We start from the raw sequence: 26765 nt of genomic DNA on the forward strand, positions 1-26765 counted from the left end.
CTTTCTGACTATAAATCTCACCTGAATAGCACTCCTCGGGCCTCTTCTTTATCGGGGGCCCATTCTGGTTTCAGCACCATACATGCCTAAAAGGATTAGCCCACCTCATTTGGGATTTCAGTTAGCAGTTCCATTTAGCTCTCACACTAAATAAAATGTCCCAGCATTGCCTTTATATGTAACAAAGGTGATACTTTGGTCTGATCTGCCATCCCTCAATTTTGTTTATCAGTTTCTAAGACCCTAAGTGGGAAAATGGACAGCCTTCTCAGGAACCCCTGTTTCAATATTCAGTGAATATTTATTCTGCGCTAACCATGTATAAATATTTGACATCTATAACTTAATCATAAAAATCGTACAAAGTTTTTACTAGTATTTGATTAATATTAGCAAAGATCATGCTTACAAATGAGATGTAAAATCAGCTTAATACAGTATATGCTCAATGAACATTTGCTGCATTTACCAATGGCTACAATAGTAAGATATAATCAATTTCATCACTATTCATATCTTCCAAACCTCCTCTTTCATCCAATACTCAAGAAGCTCACAATCCAACAGGGACTGCAGTTAACTGAGTTTAAACTTGTTCTTATTTATTCTCATAATCCCAACAATTATTAATAGAAAAGACCATCCTCTGAATAGGTATTTTAATAAGGCCTATTCTGAATTTACATTTAATAGCAGAAAATGTAACAGACAAGATTTATCTAAGAGAAACTACATTAATGGATTCCCCCGTAATGGACACCATCTGACCAAATAGACTGTTTTCAACAGTGATATTGTAGATGATGCCAACTGAATTTTAAAATGTCTTTTTAATACTGAATTATAATAAAAGTTAAAGACATAATATAAAATCAGAATTCAATAAAAGCAGCTCTGCCAGGTACTATTTTTAACATTACTTTCAAATGATTTAATTTGATAAAAATTAAAATAGACCTTAGAAAACTCATTGGGGTAAGTGGTTGAAATTCTGGTTATCCTTTAATTAAATAATTCTACAACTACTCAGAGGACAAATAAGAAGGGTATAGAAAAACTTATAACGTAACATAGGAGAAACAGTCATATGATCCAGTATATAATAAAATGATAAGGGCTATCAGAAGGGAAGTTCAGGGTATGATAAATCATACTATTCCTGACCTAGAATGTTAGAAAAGTAAGCTGAGAAGTAAATAATGAGAAGCAATCCAAAAGAGCAGGAGAGAGAACTAAACTGTGTCAAAAGGAAACTAAATTGTGTCAAAAGTTCAGAGTTAAGAAAGCATATAAGTCTGGGGGACCAAAAAAAAAAAAACTCCACATGGGTGGCGTGGAATGAATAAGGGGAGGAAGAAACTTCCAGAGAACCAGATCATGAAGGACAATATTAAGGACTTTCACTTTTGCCATAAAGATAACGAGGAACTTTGAAAGGTTTTATGCCTGGAGTATTGTAACTCCTTGGCCTTTCTGCATTATCACTCCAGGTCCAGAATGTCACCTTTATGCATAGGATGGATACTACTATCAAGATGGGAGGCAGGGAGACCAGTTAAAAAGCTAGTCCAGTAACCCAAGGAATAGGCAACAATAGCTTGAACTTGGATAATGATAGTAGGAATTAAGGCCATTAGAACTCATTTGAAAATAACATATTCAAAATAATAAGACTTAAGGATATTTGCTTAAAGATAGTAAGAGAGGGAAGTGCCAAGGATGACTCCCAGGTCCTTGAGCTGGAACACCTGAGTGGATTGTGGCAATGTATACAGAAGAAATAAAGGAGGCATCGGTGTGATATATAACATGATATGAAATAAGATAGCGATATGATAACTTCCCAGGTGGCTCAGTGGTAAATAATCCACCTGCCAATGCAGGAGATGCAGGTTCAATCCCTGGGTCAGGAAGATCCCCGGGAGAAGGAAATGGCAAGCCACTCCAGTATTCTTGCCTGGAAAATCCCATGGACAGAGGAGGCTGGCAGGCAATAGTCATGGGGTCACAAAAGAGTTGGACACAACTTAGTGCCTAAACAACAACAACAACATGGTCATCACATGGGGATATGATAACTTTAGTTTTAGACATGTCCATGGTACATTCAAGTGAAGATATCTAGAAGTTAGAGCAGGAGAGGTTAGCAATAGAAATAGATGCTTCTCAATTAGATGCAATTATTCTTTTGGTAAAAACTGAAAAACAGCCATTTCAACTCAGAGTGCTGTCTAGAGCACTTAGAACTAATTGTCTTATTTATTGAACTGAGGTTCATATGTTTCTGGCACCAGACAGTACAAATACTCAGGAGCTGAAATCCTGCTATGGCAATTACAGAGCCTGAAAGGGATTCCTTCTCAGACTAAGTCCATAATACACTTTCATCCTCAAAGAATGATTTAGTGTTTCAAGTACTGGGGACAATATAAGATCAGAAACTTAAGATTCTGTGACAAAAAGAATAGAAGAAGAAGACAAATATTGTCAATTTATCACTGTCTCTGAATAACATATCTTATGCTGCATAACAAGAGAGAGCTCTTCTGAGATAAAAACACTAATTTTGAAGAACTTAGATTCAGTCCTTATTCAGATTATTTAACAAAACTTCTTCCCAAGAAATACTCAAGAAATAACAGAATGCTTTGTCAATGACTAATTCCAAAGTCCACAAAATGTCAGTTCAGGAATTGTTTCAAAATCAATAAGCTGGTTACAGGATCCACACATCCTCCGAATTTTAAAAATGCATCTATGTAAATCATGTGATATTCATATTAATATAAAATTTACAAGTATAAATATCAGTACTGAAAAAATATATTATTAAGTTTTAGACTCGCTCAAGGGATTTTTGTAACATAAAATATTCAGTTAAACAGCTGGTATCTAATGGTAGAAAAAAAAAAACTACCAGAAAATTGAGACTACACTTAAAACATGGTGATACTTGATTTAGTTCTTACTGACCTTTTAACTGTCTCATTTTGTGTTTCATGACATCTAGATCAGCCAAAATTTTGTCCTTTTTAAGCCAGTTCTGTTTTTCTATTTTTTCTGCTTTCTTCAAAGCTAGAACAATAAAAATACATGATGTTTTATTTTGCATTCTTTTTATCAACAGTAATTTATCATGAAAGCCAATGATTTATAAAAAGAAGTTTCTGCTTCAAGAAATAGATTCAATTAGAAATAAGTAATTAAAAGGTAAGGGTCATTAAAAGAAACCTCATTTGAAAGATGACAGGGCTTAAGGCATTTTTTTTTATGGAAAGCAGGGGGGAAAAGAAGAACAGTGCTGTTTTATTATATAGATTTACCATATGCAATAGCCATATTTCATTTTCTACTTCCACAAACTATTTGGAGGTGATGAAAGCCTGGCTTGGAACCATTCATTTTTTAAACATCCACCTACTGCCTAAAGGGTGCAATTCTTAAAAATGAAAATGTGCAGACAGGTCGTCTTCAGTGTGAATTAAACTCATTTGTTATTTTCTAATGTATACCATTACTCTCAGTCTTATAGACCAAGAATCTCTTTATCAACTAAATTAGACATTTTCTATGCAGAATACTCCATTCCAGTAAGAAAAAAATAGGCAATAGTGCAAATATAAGAGTACAGCTATCCTTGTGCACATGTTAATTGATGAACCGCCTGTTCTTTGCATAAGAGCAACGTTATTAGGTTGACATTGTACACATTTAATTCTTTTTCTTATGGTGACAAAAGATTTCTCTCTCCCTTCATGCACTTGCTTGAAAGAAAGCAACAACAAAACACTGACCATTTGGAGACAGAAATGGTTCACCACAAGATACCCAGACGGCAATGGGATTTCTGAGGATGAGGGTGAGCAGAGACGTATCTATATCATCCAAACTATCGGATGTCACAGACTGTGGAGATGATTTGGTTTTCACTTTCATTCTTGAGTTTCCTGGGAAACAAATGACACATTTACCATTGTTCAATGAATAATGAATAAATTTGCTTGCTGAATCATTTGTTTTTTCAAAATATTTCATTCTTCATTAATGACTTGATTTAAGCAGGTTAACACCCAAACCAGATACAAATACATAAATTTTGATCAGAAACTTCAATGCAACTAAATAATCTAAACTAATTTTATCATAGATACACATTTTAATTCCTTTCTTACACTATATCTAGTGATGAAAAAAAATAAGAGATAGCTTACCCAAATATCTACTCTGAAACAGGGAAAAGTAAAGATAAAAAAGCAAAGAAATGCAGAAAGGAGTATAGGAACTGACTGAAGCCAGAGATAAGGGGCTTCAGAGAACTCATCAATTAAAAGATGAATGGTACCTATCTCATTCTGCTGTTGGGAAGATTTAAAAAAGGGAAGTGCTTAGAAAATATTATTTAGTCTATTTAATTGTGCAAACATCCAAAAATTCTAGATAACATTTTTATTATCATCACCATGATACTAGACATGAATACCACGTTGTTTTTCTTTGCTTGAGATAAAGCACTATTTGGGCTCTGAGCATCCTTGTGGCTACAGCAAAGAGGAGAACACCATTTCAAGATGAGAATGGCTGATGGAGAGAGATGAATTCCTCAAGATACACTTTTCCAGGTCCTGAGATCTGAGAGAAACACTTCAGGATCTTCATAAAGGGGTTATTTGTGATTCAGCTAATAGTATCCTAGTACATAAATTAATACAAGCTGAGAATTGACTATGTACTGGGCATTTCACTAAGACCTCTACCCACATTATCTCATGCAGCTCTCAAAATGATACTCTGAGGTAGGTTCATTTCTCTTCTGCACAATAACTGAGCCTTCATCACATAGCCAGGTGGGGGCAGAATCAGAATTAGAATCCAGGCCATCTACCTCCAGAGCCAGTGTCCTCAACCATCACCTTTATATTAAGAGTAAGCCTGATACTGAGTCTTTGATTGATGTCTGTTTCTTTTAACTTCCTCAATGCAAACTGATGGCGTAACTCCAAGTTATGATTCAGTAAAAGGGACAGCCAGCTAATCTAATGCACCTGCATGATTCAAGGATAACGTTTAGAATAGGAGGGGAAGGGATGGCCATACCCTTTCAGTAGACCTGCTTGAAATCACATTACTTCCAACCAGGTTTTAAATAAGAATTTAAAAGAAGAATGTTTGAAATTGTAAATCTTCCAGAATCTGGAGATCAGATGTTTCACGTGCCAAATAAAGGCAGAACTATATGCTTTAGTGATCAGCTAGGCAATAAATGTTCACACAATTATTCCTTTAAAATGCATTAGAAAACAAAACAAATAATATCACTAGGAAATTATTAGAAAAAAATACTGGTCTCTGCCTCCAGTTCCTGGCACTGAACTCCCCAAATTCTTGCAATTTCCCAAGTGGTAAAGAGCACTAGTGTCAGCTTTTGTTCTAATTACTGACACAGAGCTCCAAACGTCTTTGGAGTTCCCTGGGTGCTAGCAGTGTCTTTGCTTCTAATAAGATGATTCCTGGTGGACTCCGGATGGGGGCTGGTCCAAGCCATGCTTGGAAACTTGGAATATTCAACCCTATTCCCTGTTCTTCAAAGAGGGACAGGAAATGGAGTTAATGATGGATCATGCCTACATGACTCATCATTAGTTCCACTTCTAGTCCCTCTCTGAAGTCTCCATGAAAATCCCCAAAGTATAGGGTTCAGAGAGCTTCTGGTTTGGTGAGCGCATGGAGGTGCTTGGCAAGCGGAGTGTCAGAGAGAACATGGACTCTTCCTTACCCAATGCCTCTCTTTCATCTGGATTTTTTTATCTGTATCCTTTATCATAGCCTTTTACAATAAATGGGCAAACAGTAAGTAAACGGTTTTCTTGAATTCTGTGAGCTGCTCTAGCAAATTTAGTGAACCTGAGGAGGGTGTCATGGGAACTTCCAATTTATTGTCAATCAGTCAGAAGCACAGGTCTGGACATCTGGAACACCTGAGCAGGGAGCAGTGTTGTGAGACTGCACCCTTAACCTGTGGGATCTGACCGTGTCTCCAGGAAGGTAGTGTCAGAATTGAGTTAAACTGTAGGACATGCTCCTAGTGTTTCACAGTTGGTTGGTATGGGGAAAACATTCCCCATGTCTGATGTCAGAAGCACTATGAATGTGACAGTAGTGTGAGAATAAAGAAGAGACACATAGGAGGGTGGGTGGGTTTTCCCTACTTAATCCCACACACAATAATGATGACTTACATCATTAAATTGGTAGAGCATCAACCAAGCATTGATCTAAGTGATATATATTCATTATGTATACATATTCATATTCATATATACTCTTAGGAATATACATTCATATTTATGAGCACTGAATGAGTATATACATATATATATATTCACATGGCTATTAGTGTTCTCATTTTACAAATGAGAGGACTGAGGGACAGAGTACCTACGATCATTCAGCTAGCAAGTGATAGGTAGGAGCTGAACCTTGACAGTCCAGGTCCAAACCCACATTCTTAACCTTGAAGCCATGCCTCTCAATACTACAATGGGTGATAACTGCTGAATCACTGCTAGCAAGACTCTTTTTCATTTAGCAATTATTGTTGGGGACACAGGCCCTGCCTTCAAGTTGTCCACAGTCTAACGAGACGCACAACGACGTAAACAGATAAGTATAACACAATGTTCGAGGAGCTGCGATAGGGCTACATTTACTGGTGCTTCTGGGAGTTTATAGGAGCAGTGGAGATGGGCAGGGGCAGGCGAGAGGAGTCAGAGGACAGCAGGTGTGAGAGGACACTTTCTCTTCTAATCGTGGGAAGAGATTTGCTCTGATCTAATCCAACTTTCTTAAGTGGTGTCCAGCTGGTTTTGATTCTGAATTTAAGAACTGAACCACTTATGCCAGATTCATGTTGTTGTATAGCAGAAACCAATATGACACTGTAAAGCAATTATCCTCCAATTAAAAATAAATTTTTAAAAAATTATAAAATTAAAAAAAGAAAAACAGAACCTGCTCATGTTGCACAAAGCAGCCAAACTGTCAAACATATTTTATAAACACCAGGCAACTTGTTTATTGTCTTGGTTCTGAAACCAAATTTGCATTAAAATTTTTTTTCTTAGTATTCTGCAAGGTAAAAATGATATGAGAATTTCATAGAAGAGTAGCTTCCTGTGATTTTTTTAATTCTCAAAGGAGTGGCTGAATGAAAGAAGTACATGTAACTTTCATATGACCAAACATAAGTAGAATCAGCTAAATCCTATAGCATGTAACCAACCTTTCATACTTTTAACAGGTGTCTCTTCAGTTCCAACAGGGTCTGCCTTTTCCTTTGGTTCCTCAGAATCTCTCTGAATAAAAGATTCATCCAGAGCCCATAAAACCAAATTGCGCAAGGAACTTATTGTGGTTCCATCTTTGGTGTATATTTTGGAGGCTGCTCTGGCCAGACCAAGTTGTTCTGTACATTCTGTAAGCAGCTAAAAACACAGACTATAAGGAACTGAGAGGAAATAGTGGTAGAACTGGGGATAATCAGGCAGAGGGGATAATCAGGCAGAGTGTGTTATTTTAGAATTCTGAGAAAATTCTTTAATTTGAGAAAATAGAAAGCAATAACTACCAACTTGATCTTTGATTAGAGATGATTTTTGATATTAGATTGTCCTATGTAATCTCAAAAATTAGTCCAGTCCAGCTGTGAAAATTCTTAGCTCCAAAAATTGAACGCAGCAGCTGATGTCTGTTAATACATTTTATCATCAGAAGTATTTATTTCCTAAGAAATGTTAACCTAGAAATTGACTTTCAACCATGTTGCTTTATAGTGAATAAAATTATTCCAACACTTCAGATGAGCTGCTTTAAAATAAATGAGTCCTTGACTTTCAAACCAAGAACTCACACATTATTACTTCCATTTGGCAGATGGGAAATTTGGCTGAAAGGTTAACATTTTTGCCTAAGACCACAAAAGCCAGGGTCCCAGGGTGGATTTTGAAGCTGGTAACTTTTGTCCTAGACCATTGGCCAACAATATTTTAATTTAAAAAATCTCTTCAGACTCAATCAAAGGGGTGAGTGAATAATTGTGTGTGTGTGTGTGTGTGTGTGTGTGTGTGTGTGTGTGTGAACACTTGCAAAGGAGTCTACAGGATAACTCCACATCATATTTAACATTGCATATAAAATGCATTGGTAAAGATATTGGCTAGAACCTACAGACATAAGACCATTACCAAGCAACTGAAGGACAAACCTGGGTTTGGACCCCAGGAATGCTCCTTCCTCCCCAGGACGTGGGGAACAGCCTCTAAGACAGAAGCCACATATTCCCTCCTAGCACAACTCCTGCTTCTCCAATCTGAAAATAGCCCTGTCACCAAGCAAGTGCTCAGCTTCTCCAGATGATAAATGAGGTGGGATCTCAGAATATTCCGATGACGTACAACTTGAAGTGGGAAAGGGAAGGAAGGAAGAAAAGGCTTTCTGTCTGTCACAAGAGTGAAGAAATTCTGGTAGCTTTGCCTTCCCCTTGCTTTTTTTTTTTACCCTTCTGTGCTTTGGAGCCAATCTGAAAACTGTATTCTGTTTTCTCATTTTTCTAAGTCTATATCCAAAGAAATACAATCAAAAAGAACATCTTTAAGAAAAGAGATCTTGATCTCATCAGCTTAAATGGGTAAAACTGGCCTGGGATATTTGTGACTCAATCCCGCTGCTTTTTTTTTCTTGTCAGAAGAATCACCATCATCATTGCCTCTAAGGATGCGAGAAACATAAGTGATAGCCACTTACCATGGGGAATGTTCCAGCCACAATTAACTTCCCATTTCGATATCCATCTCCATTTTTGTATGCAATTATTTTCACTGCCTTCTGGTTTGTAACTGCCATGCCACAATGAGATACCACTTGCGTGCAGGTCTTCATCCGTAAAGATAATAGATGCTCTTCATAATAACTCAAAGTGTTTTCAGCCTCACGAGAAGATAAATCAGTCTGATTTTTTTTTAAACAAAAACAACACAGATTGACTCAAACTTTGTTCCTTTTTAGTTTTATTTTGTTATACTTCAGGCTTTTAATTTAATATGTGTTTGTATGTGTGTAGCATTTAAATTTTGAAAAGCTCACTTCATATGCTGTAGGTATTTGATGCTGTAGTGGGAAGGACATGAGGTCCACACTCCTTGGTTCTCCTCCCAGCCCTGTCGCTGAGTCTCTATGTGACTTTGGGACTCTGGCTTGTGTTTCTGGCCTTCTCCTGTTTTCTACTTCGCCTTCCCCTGGACATGAGGTGCAGAAGAATGATGCCAGGGCCAGAGAGAGCCTGGGGTGGAAGCACTGGACAGTAGGATTAAAGGTATTCTCTGAATCTTTACCTTTAGGATGATGTCATCCTAGGGTGGCAGATATTGACGTATGGGGAGGGGAATGAGCGTAGCCTTAACCACATGGCAATGAGGGTGGTGAACACCACACTTCACCTTTCCCTATTCATCCTTAGTCAAGAAGCTGGCCTGAGGGAAAGCTGTGTCTGAGATGGTGTAACACTAGGGATTCTTTTCAATCAGCTCACCCCTCTGCCTCCTTTACACCACCCCATTATCACCTCAGCAAAGCCAAATGCCTGCAGGCTTTCCCGGAGGACTGACTCCCCTTCTCCTTCAGAGTTACTGAGGTTTCAGTTGGTGTCTATTATCACTGTGTGTCAGGTTGAGGGCAGAGAGGACAGCGATCTGGGAACAAGTTGGGCCAGCCTAAAGAGCAGACCAGGTGGAAGGTTCCTGCCCATTAAGAATTGTTCCTTTTTATGTAGGTGTGTACGTTTCTCTTTAGCTCTTCTTGCTTCTAAACTTGAAAGAAAGGATTTTTTAAAAGGTGTCATTTAAAAATCTTTTTTGATATATCATTTTATTTTAATTAGCTAAAAAGAAAACAAAAACAAAAACAAGATTGATGGCATTGAAAGAGAAGAAAGTATACATGCAAAACTGATATGGAGACCAGAATGAAATACACATTAAAAAGCTACTACAGGAATCATTTTGATTAAGGACTGTATAATGTTGTAAGCTAGTGAGGTTTTGAAAATACTGTGAAAATAGAGATTTTAAACCAGGTTCCAGAATGAAGAAGAAAGAAAAGAACTAGAAAAGAACTCACATTCATAAGTACTTCAGAGGGATAGATCTTGACAAGGGAAACATGCTTTTTTTTAAATTCTTTTAAAAAAATGTTTATTAATGCCAAATTGTCGCTTTTAGTATCATGTTCTAAGGCTTTGCCCTTGGGTTTTTTGTAAAAAATTTTACTTGTTAGTTTACAGTGTGGTGTTACTTTCTGCTGCTCAACAAAGTGAATCAGCCACATGTATACATATGTTCCCTCTGTTTTGTATTTCCTTCCTGTTTTGGTTGCTGTAGAGCACTGAGTAGAATTCCCTGTGCTATACAGTAGGTTTTCACCATTTATCTATTTTATACATGGTAATGTATATATATCAATCCCAATCTCCCGATTGAATGGTACCACTTTAAATTAAGAAACCAGAAAAGCAGTAAAGACTTTTTTCTCCATGACACAAATTAGCATTAGACATGAATGCGTGAATTCAGGCATCCAACCTGAAGAGCCATTAATAACAACACATCAAATGAGCCCTGAAATGTTCCATAATAGTATAAAAGGAGTTTACCCCATGCATGGAGGCAAAAAGCTCCTCCACTAAGTAAAGATTTGCAGTTACTTTCCCATCTAAAAGCAACACAGAGAGTAGTGCAAGGTGTCAGTAGATGATTAAAGCCTCAGAAGTGCCCAATTAACTTCAAAGTGTGTATCGAACTATTAACAGACAATGTATTTTAAGTTACAACGGGGAAAAGGAAATCAATGCAGGTGGAATGGTAAAGGTGCATCAGTAAAAGATGAATTGGATGAGTGGAGATGAACTTGAGTGCAAGGCAAATAAAGAATGCATCAAAGTTTCCAGACTCAGGCCACACATGTATTAGCAGAGCTCAGATCATTACACACCTTGGCCACATCAATGACCTTGAAAGGCCCATGTGAGAAGGGCTTCTGGGTTTTGGAGGCCGAGGCACAGAGGAATGGGAGCCCTGGAGGCAACTGTTCCAGTCCCTTCCCTGCTCTCACGGATCGTCCACATGCCACACAGAGCATCGTTTTCTTCTTTCCACTGGGTAAGAGATAATAGTATCCCTGGAAAAGGATACAGATGCTTTGATTTGGATGCATCTAAATTATGACAGCATTTTGTAGAATACTTTGCCATAGAAATAAAGCACTGTTATAATCCCCAAATGCTAAATTTGAAATCACAACACGAGCACATTATTTCACTCCCTAATTATTAGATCTTTAAAAACCACATTATTTCCAAACACTGTTGATTGAAAAAGCCCGGAGGCGATGACAGTTCAACATCGATGAGTATAACTTGTATTCAGAGTCAGAGTTTCTTGGAGGAATGGCCCATTCCACATGTGGGACAGGATATACAGCAAGTCCTCTACATGTGGACCTTCAAGTTGCAAACTTTCAAGGTATGAACGTGTCCCTATATGCCAGCTGCTGTACCGTACTGCTGTACTTTTCAAGGTACTGAACTGTAAGACTAAAAACGTTTCCTTTATTTTTTGTGTTTGTTTTTCATGTATTATTTGTGTAAAAAGTATTATAAATCTGTTACAGTATAATACTATATAGCTGATTGTGTTAGCTGGGTACCTAGGCTAACTTTGTTGGACTTATGAACAAATCGGGCTTATGAATGCACCCTTGAAACAGAACTCACTCATATGTAGGGGACTTACTGTATACTAGACAAGCAAGAATTTCTTGTGGTACCCAGAAGAAAAGAAGCCATCTCAAAGTAAAGGTATTATGTCAAAAAAGACACAGGAGCCACCATTATAGACATTCCACTGGCTCAAAGTGGGGCAAATAAAATGATAACTGAAAAACTTCAAACATGTTTGAATATGTAAAATCCCATGAGTTCATAATGATGTTAAAAATATAAGTAAAAAAAAAAAGGCAATAAACAAATAAAAACAAAACCACTACTTATTGGAGTCTATTGGAAGAAAATGCACCAATTTACAACTCTGAAATCAGCCTTTAGAAAGTGCGGAAGATTATTTGCAAAGATGGCCATAATATAACCATCCTGTTCTTGTTTGTATGTCCTTTTGAAATGTCATTTTGCTGCTCCTCCAATCAAGAAACAGTTTCTTCCTCCTTTCCGCTTTTCCTTGAATCTGGGCAAGGTCACATGACTTGCTTTGGGTAATGTAGCATTAGCAAATGTGATGCAGGCAGATGCATAAGAAGTGCTTGCACACTGGAGCTGGTTTTCTCTTGGCTGCATTTGGAAGCCCGGGACCATAATGGGAGCTCACTTGAGCTAGCTTACTGAGGAAGTCTTGAAGAGGGAATTCCCTGGCAGTCCAGTGGTTAGGACACCGCGCTCTCACTGTCGAGTACCCAGGTTCAATTCCTGGTTGGGGAACAAAATAAGCATTGAGGAGAACCAAGGCCCCCAGCTGACAGCCTGTCAAACACCAGTCATGTAATTTGACCATTCAGACACCCTATAACCACCAAACTACTGGTATACGACCAAATAACTACAGTCAAATTAGTTACAATGCACAAAGACCAGCAGAACTGCCCAGTCAAACCCAGTCCAAATTGCTGACTCAGAGTATAAGGTAGTTAAGCCACTAACATTTTAGGTGATTTGCTATCCTATTCTAATAGGTAAGTTATACAGAACAAAGATTTATCCTACCATCCTTTATAAACCACAATTCTAGGCAGTCAAATACCTAGCTGAAGAGGTAAAGTTCTTCCTTACATGAAAAATTCAGCTAATATATGTTGGGGAAAGTAATAGAATTAAACAAAACTGACCCTTTTGAAACTTCTAATGAAATTATTGATTTAGGCAATGATCACAGAAAGGCAACACTAAATGAAAAGTCATTGGGAATTGTTTTTTGATGTGAGATTAGGTTGTAATCACCTGAACCCATGGATAACCATTACCATTAAAAATGGAAAATCCACACCATGTGCCTGCATAAGTGATAAATATGAAACACGCAGTAAAACCTATGAAGATTCATGGCCAAAAAAGAGCTGAACATAAATATAATTAAACTGCAGTGTTAAATCTCTTTTATAGGAGCTATGGGAGCCCGAGGAACAGGTTAAAGGATGCCACAGGAAGTGAACAGACAAATCCAAATAAGAGGAGGTCTTCCATAGGATGGATTCTGCAACCAGTAGCGCATAGGGATTCTGTTTGAATCCTGACTCCAACTAACCATAAGAAGAATGTTTAGGAGAAACTGGGAAATTTCATTATTAACAGGGCATTAAGAGGTCAAAAAACTTTTAAAAAGTGAAAGTGAAAGTCGCTCAGTCATGTCCGACTCTTTGCAACCCCATGGACTGTAGCCTGCCAGGCTCCTCTCTCCATCGAATTCTCCAGGCCAGAATACTGGAGTGGGTAGCCTTTCCCTTCTCCAGGGGATCTTCCCAACCCAGGGATCTAACCCAAGTCTCCCACACTGAAGGTGGGTTCTTTACCATATGAGCCACCAGGGAAGCCCTGGAGGCCAAAAAAGTTATCCTTGATTTTGTTAGGTGTGACAATGGCATAATGATTATAAACGTAAGAAAGTGTTCAAATTTTTATAGGTGCAGGCTCAAGTATGAGGTGAAATGATATCATGTCTAGGATTGGTAAACATTGCAAACCTTTGCTAATAGTTGAATTTGGATGATAGGTACATGAGAAGTTATTGAATTAGTCTACTTTGAAATATGTATGAATATTTTAAAGTGCACTCTCTAATTTGCTTTGTTCCTCACAAGGCTAGGACTTCCCCGGTGGCTCAAATTGTAAAGAAAATCTGCCTGCAGTGCAGGAGACCTGTGTTCAATCCCTGGGTTGGGAAGATACCCTGGAGGAGGGCATGGCAACCCACTCCAGTGTTCTTGCCTGGAGAATCCCCATGGACAGAGGAACTGGGCTACAATCCATGGGGTTGCAAAGAGTCGGACATGACTAAGTGACTAAGCACGTCACAAGGCTAAAAGTTAAGTACAGCCAGAGTTAATAGCATCATTCCCAATTTACAGATGAGACAACAAAAGCTCAGACAGGGAAGTTTTTAATTCAAGGGAACCCAAGTAGTATGTGGCACAGCTGAAACATAAAACTGTGACTTCTAATTCCAAGTTTTTGGCTTTTTTGCATTTGTCATATTTCTTTGTCTACTCCATTTAAATACTGAACATTACCTTAATTCAAAGCCAACATTTAAGTGATACTTTTGAAGATACAGTTCTTAAGTTCTACTATGAATTTCTCTATATGCACATCTGATTTCCATTTTCCTACAATTTACTTGGGGGCAGAAAATTAACATATTTCCTCTCAGATGGAATTCAATGAATACTCATACAGAATAATTTGTACAGAAAAATATGAACTTCATGATAAATTGTGTGCCAATGATATTCCTTATTACACTAAAGAAGGCCATTGAAAGCATCCAGAAAATGTATTTTCAATCATTAAGACATCAATTCCCATGACTATGGGGCTGCTATTTTTATGTTCCCCAAATTATTTTACTTTGGCAATGGTACATATACACAATGTAAACTAAATTTTTGGTTAATTCATTCAAGCTTAACACAGGCTTTAAACTGCTGCTGGAAAGGAAAAATGAAATATGTGGGGGTAGCTCCCAAGACTAGGCTGTATCTACAGGATGCAAACGGAATTTAAAAGGTGAGCAAGTCAACAGCTGGCTGTATACACAGAATACCAAGCAACTGGTTTGCCTGACATTTTTCCTCTATAAAATCTCCTTGATTTATTGAAATGACTAATTTAACCTGTTCATTTGACCTTATACAAACATGGTCTACAACATGGGGCTTGTTTGGTCAATAATGACCCTGACTATATATACATATATACAATAGCTACTGTGAATAAATGATTCAGTTTCTTTATCAATCTTAATTTAAATAATTTATTGATATTATGGCCAACATCCACTGGATAATCAAAAAAGCAAGAGAGTTCCAAAAAAACATCTATTTCTGCTTTGTTGATTATGCCAAAGCCTTTGACTGTGTGGATCACAATAAACTATGGAAAATTCTGAAGGAGATGGGAATACCAGACCACCTGACCTGCCTCTTGAGAAATCTGTATGCAGGTCAGGAAGCAACAGTTAGAACTGGACATGGAACAACAGACTGGTTCCAAATAGGAAAAGGAGTATGTCAAGGCTGTATATTGTCACCCTGCTTATTTAACTTATATGCAGAGTACATCATGAGAAACGCTGGGCTGGAAGAAGCACAAGCTGGAATCAAGATTGCTGGGAGAAATATCAATAACCTCAGATATGCAGATGACACCACGCTTATGGCAGAAAGAGAAGAAGAACTAAAGAGCTTCTTGATGAAAGTGAAAGAGGAGAGTGAAACAGTTGGCTTAAAGCTCAACATGCAGAAAACTAAGATCATGGCATCTGGTCCCATCACTTCATGGGAAATAGATGGGGAAACAGTGGCTGACTTTATTTTTTTTTGGCTCCAAGATCACTGCAGAGGGTGATTGCAGCCATGAAATTAAAAGACGCTTACTCCTTGGAAGGAAAGTTATGACCAACCTAGATAGCATATTTAAAAGCAGAGACATTACTTTGTCAACAAAGATCCGTCTAGTCAAGGCTGTGGTTTTTCCAGTGGTGATGTATGGATGTAAGAGTTGGACTATAAAGAAAGCTGAATGCCGAAGAATTGATGCTTTTGAATTGTGGTGTTGGAGAAGACTCTTGAGAGTCCCTTGGACTGCAAGGAGATCTAACCAGTCCATCCTAAAGGAGATCAGTCCTAGGTGTTAATTGGAAAGACAGATGTTGAAGCTGAAACTCCAATACTTTGGCCACCTGATGAGAAGAGCTGACTCAGTTGAAAAGACCCTGATGCAGGGAAGGATTGAGGGCAGGAGAAGAAGGGGCTGACAGAGGATGAGATGGCTGGATGGCATCACTGATGCAATGGACATGGGTTTGAGTAGACTCCAGCAGTTGGTGATGGACAGGGAGGCCTGGTGTACTGCAGTTCATGGGGTCTCAAAGAGTTGGATACGACTGAGCGACTGAACTGATACTGACTGATATTATTTATATTATTATTTATGTTATTTATTATTTAAATGATATCATCTATGTAAAAATAAAGTTGCATAAGTATGTAACATACAGTAGCTTTCTAGCATATAGAAGTTACTTTACGTTAGTTTTCTTTTTCTAAACTGGCCAAGCAAACATGGTCTAGAGAGGAAGTTCTTATTCTAAATCTAAACTGCAATTCAAGGGGGAGTCTATGAATTCCCTGAATTCTCATACAAAAAGCGTTTGTTTACACATGTGCATTTTGGGGAAAAGAGCATCCATAATTTTCATAAGACTTTCAGTGAGGTCTGTATCTCTGAAAGGGTTAAGAACTAACTACTGATTTGGAGTCTTTGGGCAGAGGGAAGGTTCCCCCAGACCTAAGAGAGATAAACATTTTTTTTTTTGAGAATCCCAGAATTGATATATTACTGTACTTTTAAAATTAACCACATTAATTCTATCAGACAGGTTATTACTTAACTAGTAGGAAAGGAAAATTATCATCTTTTAGAAGAAATGTTGAAAATTGGAAGGTTTTATCCTTATCTAACAAATAAGAACTCTATCACAGCTATAATGTACCTAAAATTTATAATAAAACCATAATACAATCATATATTCAGGTAATATTCAAATTTCTACGATTTTTTCACTTTCTTACAATTTATTTGAAACAAGCTAAATAAGGTCAATATATTATGATTAGTTTAAATACCTAAGTTTCTTTGAACCCTTATGACCCTCATTCTCTTTCTCTTTTTTCTTTTATTGTAATTATCCATTGCATATTTTCTCCAATTAGATTTTGGGAGGCAAGAACAATTCATAAGTGGTACAGTGCATTTCTTTCAAGGGGCAACTGTTACAACTCTTTTTGTAGTGTTAGTAGCTAATGATGGTCACTGCCTAGATCCATTAATGTATTAAAGTTCCCAACATAATGATATTCTGATTTCCTCATACTTTATTCATTTATTAGCTGGGATAGTTCTATGAAGTGAAGATTCTCCTTGTCAGCTATCTTGTTATCCTGAGGTACAGTTCATAAAGGAAGAAAAAAAAAAAAAAAGCTTGATTCTTTATTTACTGGTTTTCAAAGTAACGGGTTCATTTCTTAGCATCATCTAATTGTGACCAATTGAGCTGTTGCTGTTGTTTAATATCAGTATGAACATTTCTAATGTATGTCAACCCAATGCATTCAGTCATATTGATGCTTACACTGTCTCATCTTTGGAGCCTTTTCAAGTCGACTCAATTTTTTTTTTTTTAACATGACTTCGACACTCTTTGGCTGCATATTAGCTAAGAGCTATGAGATCACAGACAAAGGAGAAAAGGTCAGAGGGGGTTAGCTTAGTGGAAACCAGAGACATGCCAAATGGAATGATACATTTAACATCTCTCATTCAGGAGAGCCGGAGAACGATGCGTGAAGAAGCAGTAGACAACTTTAGACTTTTGAGGAACAGAGTAAAGAGGGTCTTGGAAGGTCCTGTAATATGTATTATGAGATTTCAATATTCTGTAGGCCAATGGTTAGCAACAATAGCAAGGTGCCTTGACCCACGACTATCTCAGATATCTATAAAACATGGTACAAGTAATTCCTTAATAATAAAAATTAAAGTACCAAACTTTAGAAATTATTGAAAACTTAAGAGTACACCACGCTTAGCCCTATGCTTTGTATAATATAATATAAAGTCACTTACAATGATTGGCATTTTTAAAACTTTTTGTTTTGTATTGGAGTATAGCCGATTAGCAATGTCGTGATAGCTTCAGGAGGATGGCAAAGAGACTCAGTCATACATACAGATGTATCCTTTCTCCCCCAAACCCCTCCCAGCCAGGCTGCCACATGACATTGAGCAGAGCTCCCTGTGCTACACAGTAGGCCCGTGTTGGCTATCCACTTTAAATATAGCACTGTGGACCTGTCAGCCCAAGCTCCCTAATCATCCCTTCTCCCCATTTTTGGCATTTTAATATACTTTCTGGAGTGGAGTGGTATCGAGTGTGGCAGGCACACCTGTGGAGTGAAGTGCGTGATTATCCTCCTTCATGCATGTTCTAGTGAGTGATGGTGAACCAAAGATATGACAGTGAAGGGAGTCAGTGAAACAATATAAGTCGAGGGTAACATCGATATTCCTTCCTTCCTTCTTGACCAGAATCACAGAGTCTGATTTCATTCACAAGTCAGGGTTTAATTTGTGTGAACTTAAGGTTTTCTGGGGAAAGGAGTTTCTTGCTTTATTAAACTAACCCATCCCTCCCTCCTCTTTTTTGTGGGAAGGAACCACTTACTGGTTGATCAACATTTTCTTCTCTAATCACAGAAGATGTACAAACACCAGCATAGTTTGCAGCTGTGATCTCTTTATCCAGTGCAGTGCTATGAAAGGCCACAAAAGCTTTCATACTTTTCATGTAATTCCACTTTTGATTAGAAGCCCCATTGTTATGTGGTTTGTATTTCTGAAAAAAAAAGGAGAGAAAAATATGGAGTCAAATAGAAGAATTTATGATTTGTGTATAGCAGTCCTAGTTTTCATTGCATAAATTCAGAAAATACAGATAATTACTCAAAACTCTACTATGTAGTGATAACTACTCTTGATATTTGATGATTATACTTCACATACACTTGCACTCTTTGATTTATAAGAACATGGAATCAGAAAATACACAAAATTTGATAACTGCAGTAGTTTTTTTTTTTTTTAAGTATATATATTGTTTGATCTTAGGGTAGTTTACTTTACCAGTATTCAGCAGTTAAACATTAGATTGTTTCTCAAATTTTCTTTACTATAAGCAAAAGAGCAACCAACAATCGTAAAATAAATCTTTGTGTAAATCCATAACATTTTGAGAACAAATTCTTGAAGTAGAATTGCTAATAAAGGAACAGGATCATTTAAAAATGCTGATGTATAATATAAAGCTTTATCATATCAAAATATTTTCTAGAAAGGTTATTCTAGCTTACACTTCCATCAGTATTACACGAAATGGTCTTTTCACACTCTTGCCAAAGCACTGAAAATTTAATAAATGAAAAAGAGTACCTCGTTGATATTTTAATTTACATTTCACTGGCTACCAAGAAGGTTTTTTAAAAAATATGAGTACACTATATTTTCAGGTGGCTCAGTGGGTAAAGAACCCACCTGAAATGTGGGAGAGGCGTAAGACAAGGGTTAATCCTTGGGTCAGGAAGATTCCCTGGAGAAGGGACTAGAAGCCCACTACAGTATTCTTGCCTGGAGAATCCCACTGACAGAGAAGCCTGGTGGGATACAGTCCACATGGTTGCAATGAGTAGGACATGACTGATGCGACTGAGCATGCGCACACACTCTATTTTATGTATTAGAAACAGCATACTTATCCTAATTATAAAACTTGGTTTGAGCGTTAAGTTAAAAAATGAGTAGTTTCTGCTCTGATTGCTGTGGCCAGAACTTCCAACACTATGTTGAATAGTAGTGGTGAGAGTGGGCACCCTTGTCTTGTTCCTGATTTCAGGGGGAATGCTTTCAATTTTTCACCATTGAGGGTGATGCTTGCTGTCGATAACCCTATATGCAAAACAGAAAAAGAGACACAGAAATACAGAACAGACTTTTGAACTCTGTGGGAGAATGTGAGGGTGGGATATTTCAAAAGAACAGCGTGTATACTATCTATGGTGAAACAGATCACCAGCCCAGGTGGGATACATGAGACAAGTGCTCCGGCCTGGTGCACTGGGAAGACCCAGAGGAATCGGGTGGAGAGGGAGGTGGGAGCGGGGATCGGGATGGGGAATACGTGTAAATCCATGGCTGATTCATATCAATGTATGACAAAGCCCACTGAAATGTTGTGAAGTGATTGGCCTCCAACTAATAAAAAAAAATAAATTAAAAAAAAAAAATGAGTAGTTTCAATTTTAGGGAATTCAAACCAGAAGATTAGTTCTAACCAAACATATAACGACACTTCAAGGAACTTTATAATGAATAATACTTACTTTACCAAAGAGAGATTGATAGTGAAGAGGAAAATAAATGAGTCTTAAAAATTGATTTAATAGGTCAGACAATAGAGCATCCCTTAGAGGTATGCAAAACAAAGACTATATTTCAAGGAACAGGGAGAGGGTTTAGTAACATTAACCTAACAGGCCTCATTTTTATTATTTTACATGAACATTGATAAATTCTTACAAACTGCTTCAAGAAATAAAAATGAAACAGCAAGTAAAGAAAAAAACTCTTGAAAGGTAATACAAATTACCTTGAGATCAAGTTCATTTCTTATAAAAACGGGAACCTTAGGGGAAAACCTCCATATCTATAATTTTATGAAACTGATTAAGGTACTAAATTTCATCTGCATGAGGTTTTACCTCACTGTCGTTCATGCCAAAGAGGCACCTACCAGGAGAAAATGTGATGTTATATACACAGTATCTCACAGAATAAAATTTTAGACCCTCATAGACTATAACCCGCCAGGCTCCTCTGCCCATGGAATTTTCCAGGCAAGAATGCTGGAATGGGTTGCCATTTCCTCCTCTAGGGGATCTTCCTGACCCAGGGATCGAACCCATGTCTCTTGCATCTCCTGCATTCGCAGGCAGATTCTTTACCATTTTCAGGCAGATTCCTGAAGCCCTATCATCACGAGAGAAGATTTAATTAACCTTTCGTGTTTGTTCAGATTCTTTACCACTTGAGCTACAGGGAAGTCCTTATTATTAACAATGTGAAAGTGAAAGTTGCTCAGCCGTGTTTGACTCTCTGCGACCCCATGGACTATACAGTCCATGGAATTCTCCAGGCCAGAATACTGGAGTGGGTAGAAGATCCCCTTCTCCGGGGGATCTTCCCAACCCAGAGACTGAATCTACCTGCGATGCAGGAGACCAGGGCTCAATCCCTGGGTTGGGAAGATCCTCTGGAGAAGGGAATGGCAATCCACTTCAGTATTCTTGCCTGCAGAATTCCATGGACAGAGAAGCCTGGCAGGCGACAGTTTGTGGGGTCGCAAAGAGTCAGATATGACTGAATGACCAACACACACACATTTGTTCAGATTACTGTATCTCAATTTTGGATTCAGGACCTGTAAAACAAGTTGTCTCATTGCTATTTAAAAAATGGCATAAAACAAATTCTATTTGGAGACAATATATTCTGTTCAACAAAAACATGGCAAATACTGTGGAGGACACAGAAAGTAAATGCAGAGAAGGGACACTCCTAAACTTTCTCTCCTCCTGAATATCAGTCGTGTGTGATTCTTTGCAACCCCATGGACTGTAGCCCACCAGGTTCCTCTGCCCATGGAACTATCCAGGCAAGAATACTGGAGTGGGTTGCCATTTCCTCCTCCAGGGGGTCTTCCCAACCCAGGGATTGAACCTGCCTCTCCCATGTCTCCTACATTGGCAGGCAGATTCTTTATCATTAATACCACCTGGGAAGCCCGCCTACCAAGGAAAATTTACATACCCATCTAGGAGTGTCTTTGGTAAGTAAGGATGACAGACAAACATGGGAGAAAAAATCAACTCCATAGGTCTTTACTCAAAATTCAAATGAAGCCAGCCTTCTCTGGACTCCAAAAATTGCTTGGCTGCTCTAAATATTTGCAAAATGTTGAAAGTGTATTTCAAACAGATCTCTTAGTAGAATTAACTTTGATGAGCTCACATCCTCCAGGAAGACTTCTCTGACCATGGTCTTTACTGCCAGTTGCCAGGTGAGAGGGAACTGGCTTATGTTTCCAAATCATTGAACTTAAAATATGTGCATCTAACAGGCTTCCCAGGTTGCACAGTGGTAAAGAATCCACTTGCCAATGCAGGGGTCGCAAGAAATGCAGGTTCAATCCCTAGGTGGGGAAGATCCCATGGAGTAGGAAATGGCAACCCACTCCAGTATTCTTTCCTGGAAAATTCCATGGACACAGAAGCCTGGCAGGCTATAATGTATGGAGTCACAAAAAGTTGGACAAGACTGAACACACACACACAACAGCCATTCGCCTGACTGCACCCACTTCTGAGACACTATGAATGCTTTTGGGATAATTTCTCATGCTTGCCATTGGATTTGATTTAAGTCACTCGAATAGCTCCTGACATTCAGCAAGCCCACAGTCACCATCTGTTGGATTAAACTAAATTAAGGGCTACATGAACATGTTCAATTTGAAATCTAGGCAGATTATTATGAATATTTTAACAATGGCATTCAAGATAGGTTTCTATGACCTATCTTTCTCCCAACAAGGAAGCCATGGAGCTTTCCTTAAATTTAACTAAATAAAGGGCTGTACTTACTTTCTTAGCCTCTGTATATCTTACCTGAGCAATAACCAGGTAGCCACAGACTTCATCTCTAGCCTTGGTCATAGACACTGCCAGCACGAGATCTGGGTTACTCACCAGGTGAAAAGTCCTTGGGAAAACAGGATTAGGCACATTACAAAGCAGCATTACCAACTTAGAGCGCCCCCTGTGCTACTTACCTGGGCACTGCTTCTTAGCGCCATAGATCCTCTGTGATAATGGATGCGAAACCTTCTAGGCATTTCTCTCCACCATGAGCACAAAACTAAGCTTTCTTGGTGGAGAGTGCTGGAAGAATATGGGAGGAGAAAGGGGCTCTCCTGTTCTTTCTGGCTGCTGCCTGAGGTCAGTGTTTGGGAGTGGGGATATCCAGGGATGCTCTGCCAAACCAGGTGCCCATATGACACGGTCCCTTAAGCCCTCAGAGCCCTGGCCTGGTGCTCATCCGCGTGTGGCCCTCTCGACATGGACACCACGTGCTCCAGGCCTTCTGCTGCACCAGCAGCCCCATATCCTCTGCATTTCCGTGCTTCCAGCGACAGCTGTACCCCCAAGTATGTTTCAGAGGGCTGCTTCCTGCTCACCCAGCAACCACAGAACAGATCTCACCAGGCAAACTGGCCCATTTCTCTGCCACCCAGTGTACAGTTCCCATGCTTCTCTAAGTGAGTTCTGAACTCCAGGCTTGGGAGGGACCAATTCCAAGTTTGTCCTCTACTCTCTCATCCCCAGAGTCCCATATAGAGGGATTTTAAAAAAATCTGATAGCCATTTATCACAGTTTAATAATTCTTTATGTTAAAGAATCCTGTTTAAATGACTGTGTATTTTTTCTCTCTAGACTGTACCCAGACACTCTCCTCACCCGTTCTGCTGTTGAAGAGGTAATGTGGCAGAGAGATTAAGAACACGGATTCTGAGGCCACAATGCCTGAGTTTAAATCTTGAATATACCTCCAGATTTGCTCAATAACACTGTGTCTCAGTTTCCTCATCTATAAAATTGAATAATGGAGCATACCTCACAGGGCTCTCATCTCGGGAATATAATGGGTTAATGCATAGAGAATGCATTGAATATTGTCTGGCTCGTGGAACTTAATATGAGCTACTATTATTGATGGCTGTGATTTTTTTATAGCTTTCCCTCAAATTCTTCTTTTCTACATGAGTATTTCCTAAAAGTCTGAGATTTATGTTGAATATTTTTAAGCTATATTGGAGTTAAAAATAAAGCCTCCTTGACTGAAAAAACAGACAAAATTACAGAGCTAACCACTCCCCCAATTCTTTCCCTTATGTCACTTAAAAGCAAAAATAAACCAAACATTCAAGGATATTGTCTGCATAGCAAAAGCCTGCTCTTTATGTCTGTCAACATAGTTGCGTTACAGACCAGCAGTGGCATTCCTGCTGTGGAAAGTATAGCTAGTCCTGAGTATAAAATTTAATGATGTGGAAGTGGAAGAAAGGGGAGAAAGAGGGGGTGAAGGAGATCTGTTGTAAAAATACAGTGTTTTTACTTTCAAGACTTAAAAGGTGCTAGATATCTAATTTAAGTCTCTGAACATAAAACAAAACATTCTCATTGTAAAGCATATGACCGACACACTGTTGTACAGAAAAAACCAGCACAACTTCGCAAAGCAATTACGTTCCAATGAAAATATTTTTTAATAAGTAAAACAGATGAGATAGGAAATACCCCAAACCTTAAAAAAAAAACAGAATTTGAAACATCGTTTATATTCCTACAAGACTATCACTATTAATCATACAATGTGTTTCTTCCTTCTATTGTTCATGAAGTGTCATTTTAAATCCAAAGTGGGTATTCGATTTTATCAAATACCTTTTTAGCGTTTACCAAGTCTGTGCATGGTGCGAGTGCTGGTGTTCAATGTTGTTCATCTCTGTAGCCTCAGCATGGGGCATAGTTTGCATCCTGCATTTTTATTGGCACTCAGTAGTAGTCAAATGAATGAATGATTCTATATTTCCTGCAACTAATTACTGAGGTGGTGCCTAGACGAGTTACCTAGCTTTCTCTGTTTCTGCTGCCAAGAACAGATGTAGCCACTTCTTAGGTGCTTCAGGGCCACGCTCAGCCATGTCAGCGCTGATTTCTCTTTCTTTCTTTTTTTTGGACAATCAACCGTCACTTGCCCATAGCAGGGTGCTTACATTCTGCAGGCCTCTGAGCTCGTGGATGTCTACATGAAGCCCACTATGTGCCACACAGCAGTGTGAGAACCTTGTGTCCCAGCAACATCCAGCACGAGGCACAGCCTCTTCTACTAATCCCAGCACAAGTGTGCGCAAGCCAACTCAGCCCCGTGAGATTCCCCTAGCTTTAGAACAAGTGACTGACTAGTCACTTCTTTCGGCTCCGAATTCCATGACACTGTATTTTTTTTCTTTTTATAATTTTGAAACTTGCTGAGGAGGATTTTCATCCCTGAGTGTTTTTTCATATTTCCCTTTAGAGACCACATGATTAATTCAGATTGTGCCAGGGCTGAAAGTGGAAGAGAGATACCAGATTATCTCTAAAGTTGACCTGGGCCATCTTTTCTGTGTGGCTGGAAACCAAGTAAATGTGTCTCTGGCAATTTCCTCCCTCCTGTCGGCGCCCCTTTGCTCATTTCTTGCTGACTCTCCTAGACCATTTGCTCTGCCAGCTAGGCCTTGTTCTCAGTCATAATTTCCCTTAAGAGGTTTTGCTGATAATTGCTTAAGACATCAGATTTCCTAGTTGTTTTCTATTTTAAGTAGGCCACAATGAAAAACCAATTCAAGACCCAAAGGACTGAATGAAAGGTAGAAAATTCTAGGCACAGTGACAGCACTTGGTACCTCCCATCATGCTGGCGGTAAACTACTGGGCCAACACTCTATTGGTACAAATTCTGATTGGGCAGTTGCCTCAATAAGTGCTAATTTACTGCCTGGGGAAAATATGGGTGATCAAAAGACTATGGTTCACATAAATGGGATTTTCTATAGGTTTTGCTATGTAGTGTAACCCAGGGTTCTCCAGGCCTCACCAGCTTATCAGAACAGATGGGTTTCAATAACTAACTACATGAAAAAAAGCAAAAGCCAAATGACAAGGTAAAATGTAGAAGAAAGCTCGGAATTACTGTCACTATACAGACACATTTTCGCCAAGGGACATTTATTCCTCTGAATAATGCCCATACCTAATCAGCAAGACTTCTGCAAAACCTCTCCCGCCCACGTGCTTAGATGGTGACCCACGTGTTCATGAGCAAACCTGTCCCACTGCCGCTCCCCATCACAGCTCCACTTCTTCTCTCTAGACTCTGCAGTCTCCAACCAGGGATCAATCAATACCACCATCTCCCTCCAACTGTTCCTCTCTTCTACAGTTTGACATGGGGAGGCCTCAATATGACAATGCTGCAGAGTGTTCTGGAAAGTGGAAGGAAATTGGAAGGCACCATCTTCTTTTGTGTTATATGCGGTTAGATTTTCCAAAGCAGTGATGGAGTGCATAGAGTTATAAGCAAGCTTCTCCTTGTTTTTACTTAAACAGCCTGTCCTGCCCCTCTTCCTGATTTCCCCACAGCACTCAGAATGGAAACCAAAACCAGTACAGACACTGAACAAGGCTGAGCAGGACTCAGAACTTGTCCTCTCTTTTGATGACCAAATGTTTCTGAATGAAACATCAAATGTGGCTGTCTCCTTGGGGTCACTTTTCTCATCCCCCATGCCTGACAACTCCAGTCCTTCCGCCATGCTCAAATTCCAATTCTTAGGCTCAACTAGGGTGACCACTGTAATACAGAAAGCCAAGGCAGTAAGGTGCAGCTCTAAACTCCAGAAAAGTAGAGATGGGTAACACTAGCTTCCTGGGCAGGAATTTTTATCTGTTTAGTTCTTTGCTGAAAGCGCCAGCACCTAAAACACTGCCCTTGATAATCCTTTGCAGCTAAATGAATGAATTCTGGTCCCATACAGAAAACTATTCACAGGGACAAAAGCCTGCTTCTTAGCTTCCCCGTCACAAAGACAGCTTAGCTAGGATGAATGGGGCGAAAGAACACACTCACCAGGTCTGTCTACATGTTGGCTTCTCAGCAGTCTCTAAAACAAGGCCACATGTGTTCCCTGCTGGCGGCTCTGAATCTCAGATCAGGGAGGAG

At 38.8% G+C, this 26765-nt stretch overlaps 1 protein-coding gene across 1 annotated transcript in view; it reads right to left on the reverse strand.

Annotated features, from left to right (window-relative positions):
- DCDC1 (doublecortin domain containing 1) overlaps positions 1-26765 on the reverse strand; it is a 447948-nt gene that overhangs the window by 37213 nt on the left and 383970 nt on the right. Inside the window, exons 28-34 of the mRNA XM_043908575.1 lie at positions 22609-22702; positions 18555-18725; positions 11041-11226; positions 8800-9003; positions 7280-7481; positions 3795-3947; positions 2974-3075 (exon numbers count right to left, since the gene is read on the reverse strand). Coding sequence (XP_043764510.1) covers positions 2974-3075; positions 3795-3947; positions 7280-7481; positions 8800-9003; positions 11041-11226; positions 18555-18725; positions 22609-22702 — 1112 coding nt within the window. The remainder of the gene's footprint in view (positions 1-2973; positions 3076-3794; positions 3948-7279; positions 7482-8799; positions 9004-11040; positions 11227-18554; positions 18726-22608; positions 22703-26765) is intronic.

This window comes from Cervus elaphus, chromosome 1 (genome assembly GCF_910594005.1).
Source record: "Cervus elaphus chromosome 1, mCerEla1.1, whole genome shotgun sequence".
NCBI lineage: Eukaryota > Metazoa > Chordata > Mammalia > Artiodactyla > Cervidae > Cervus > Cervus elaphus.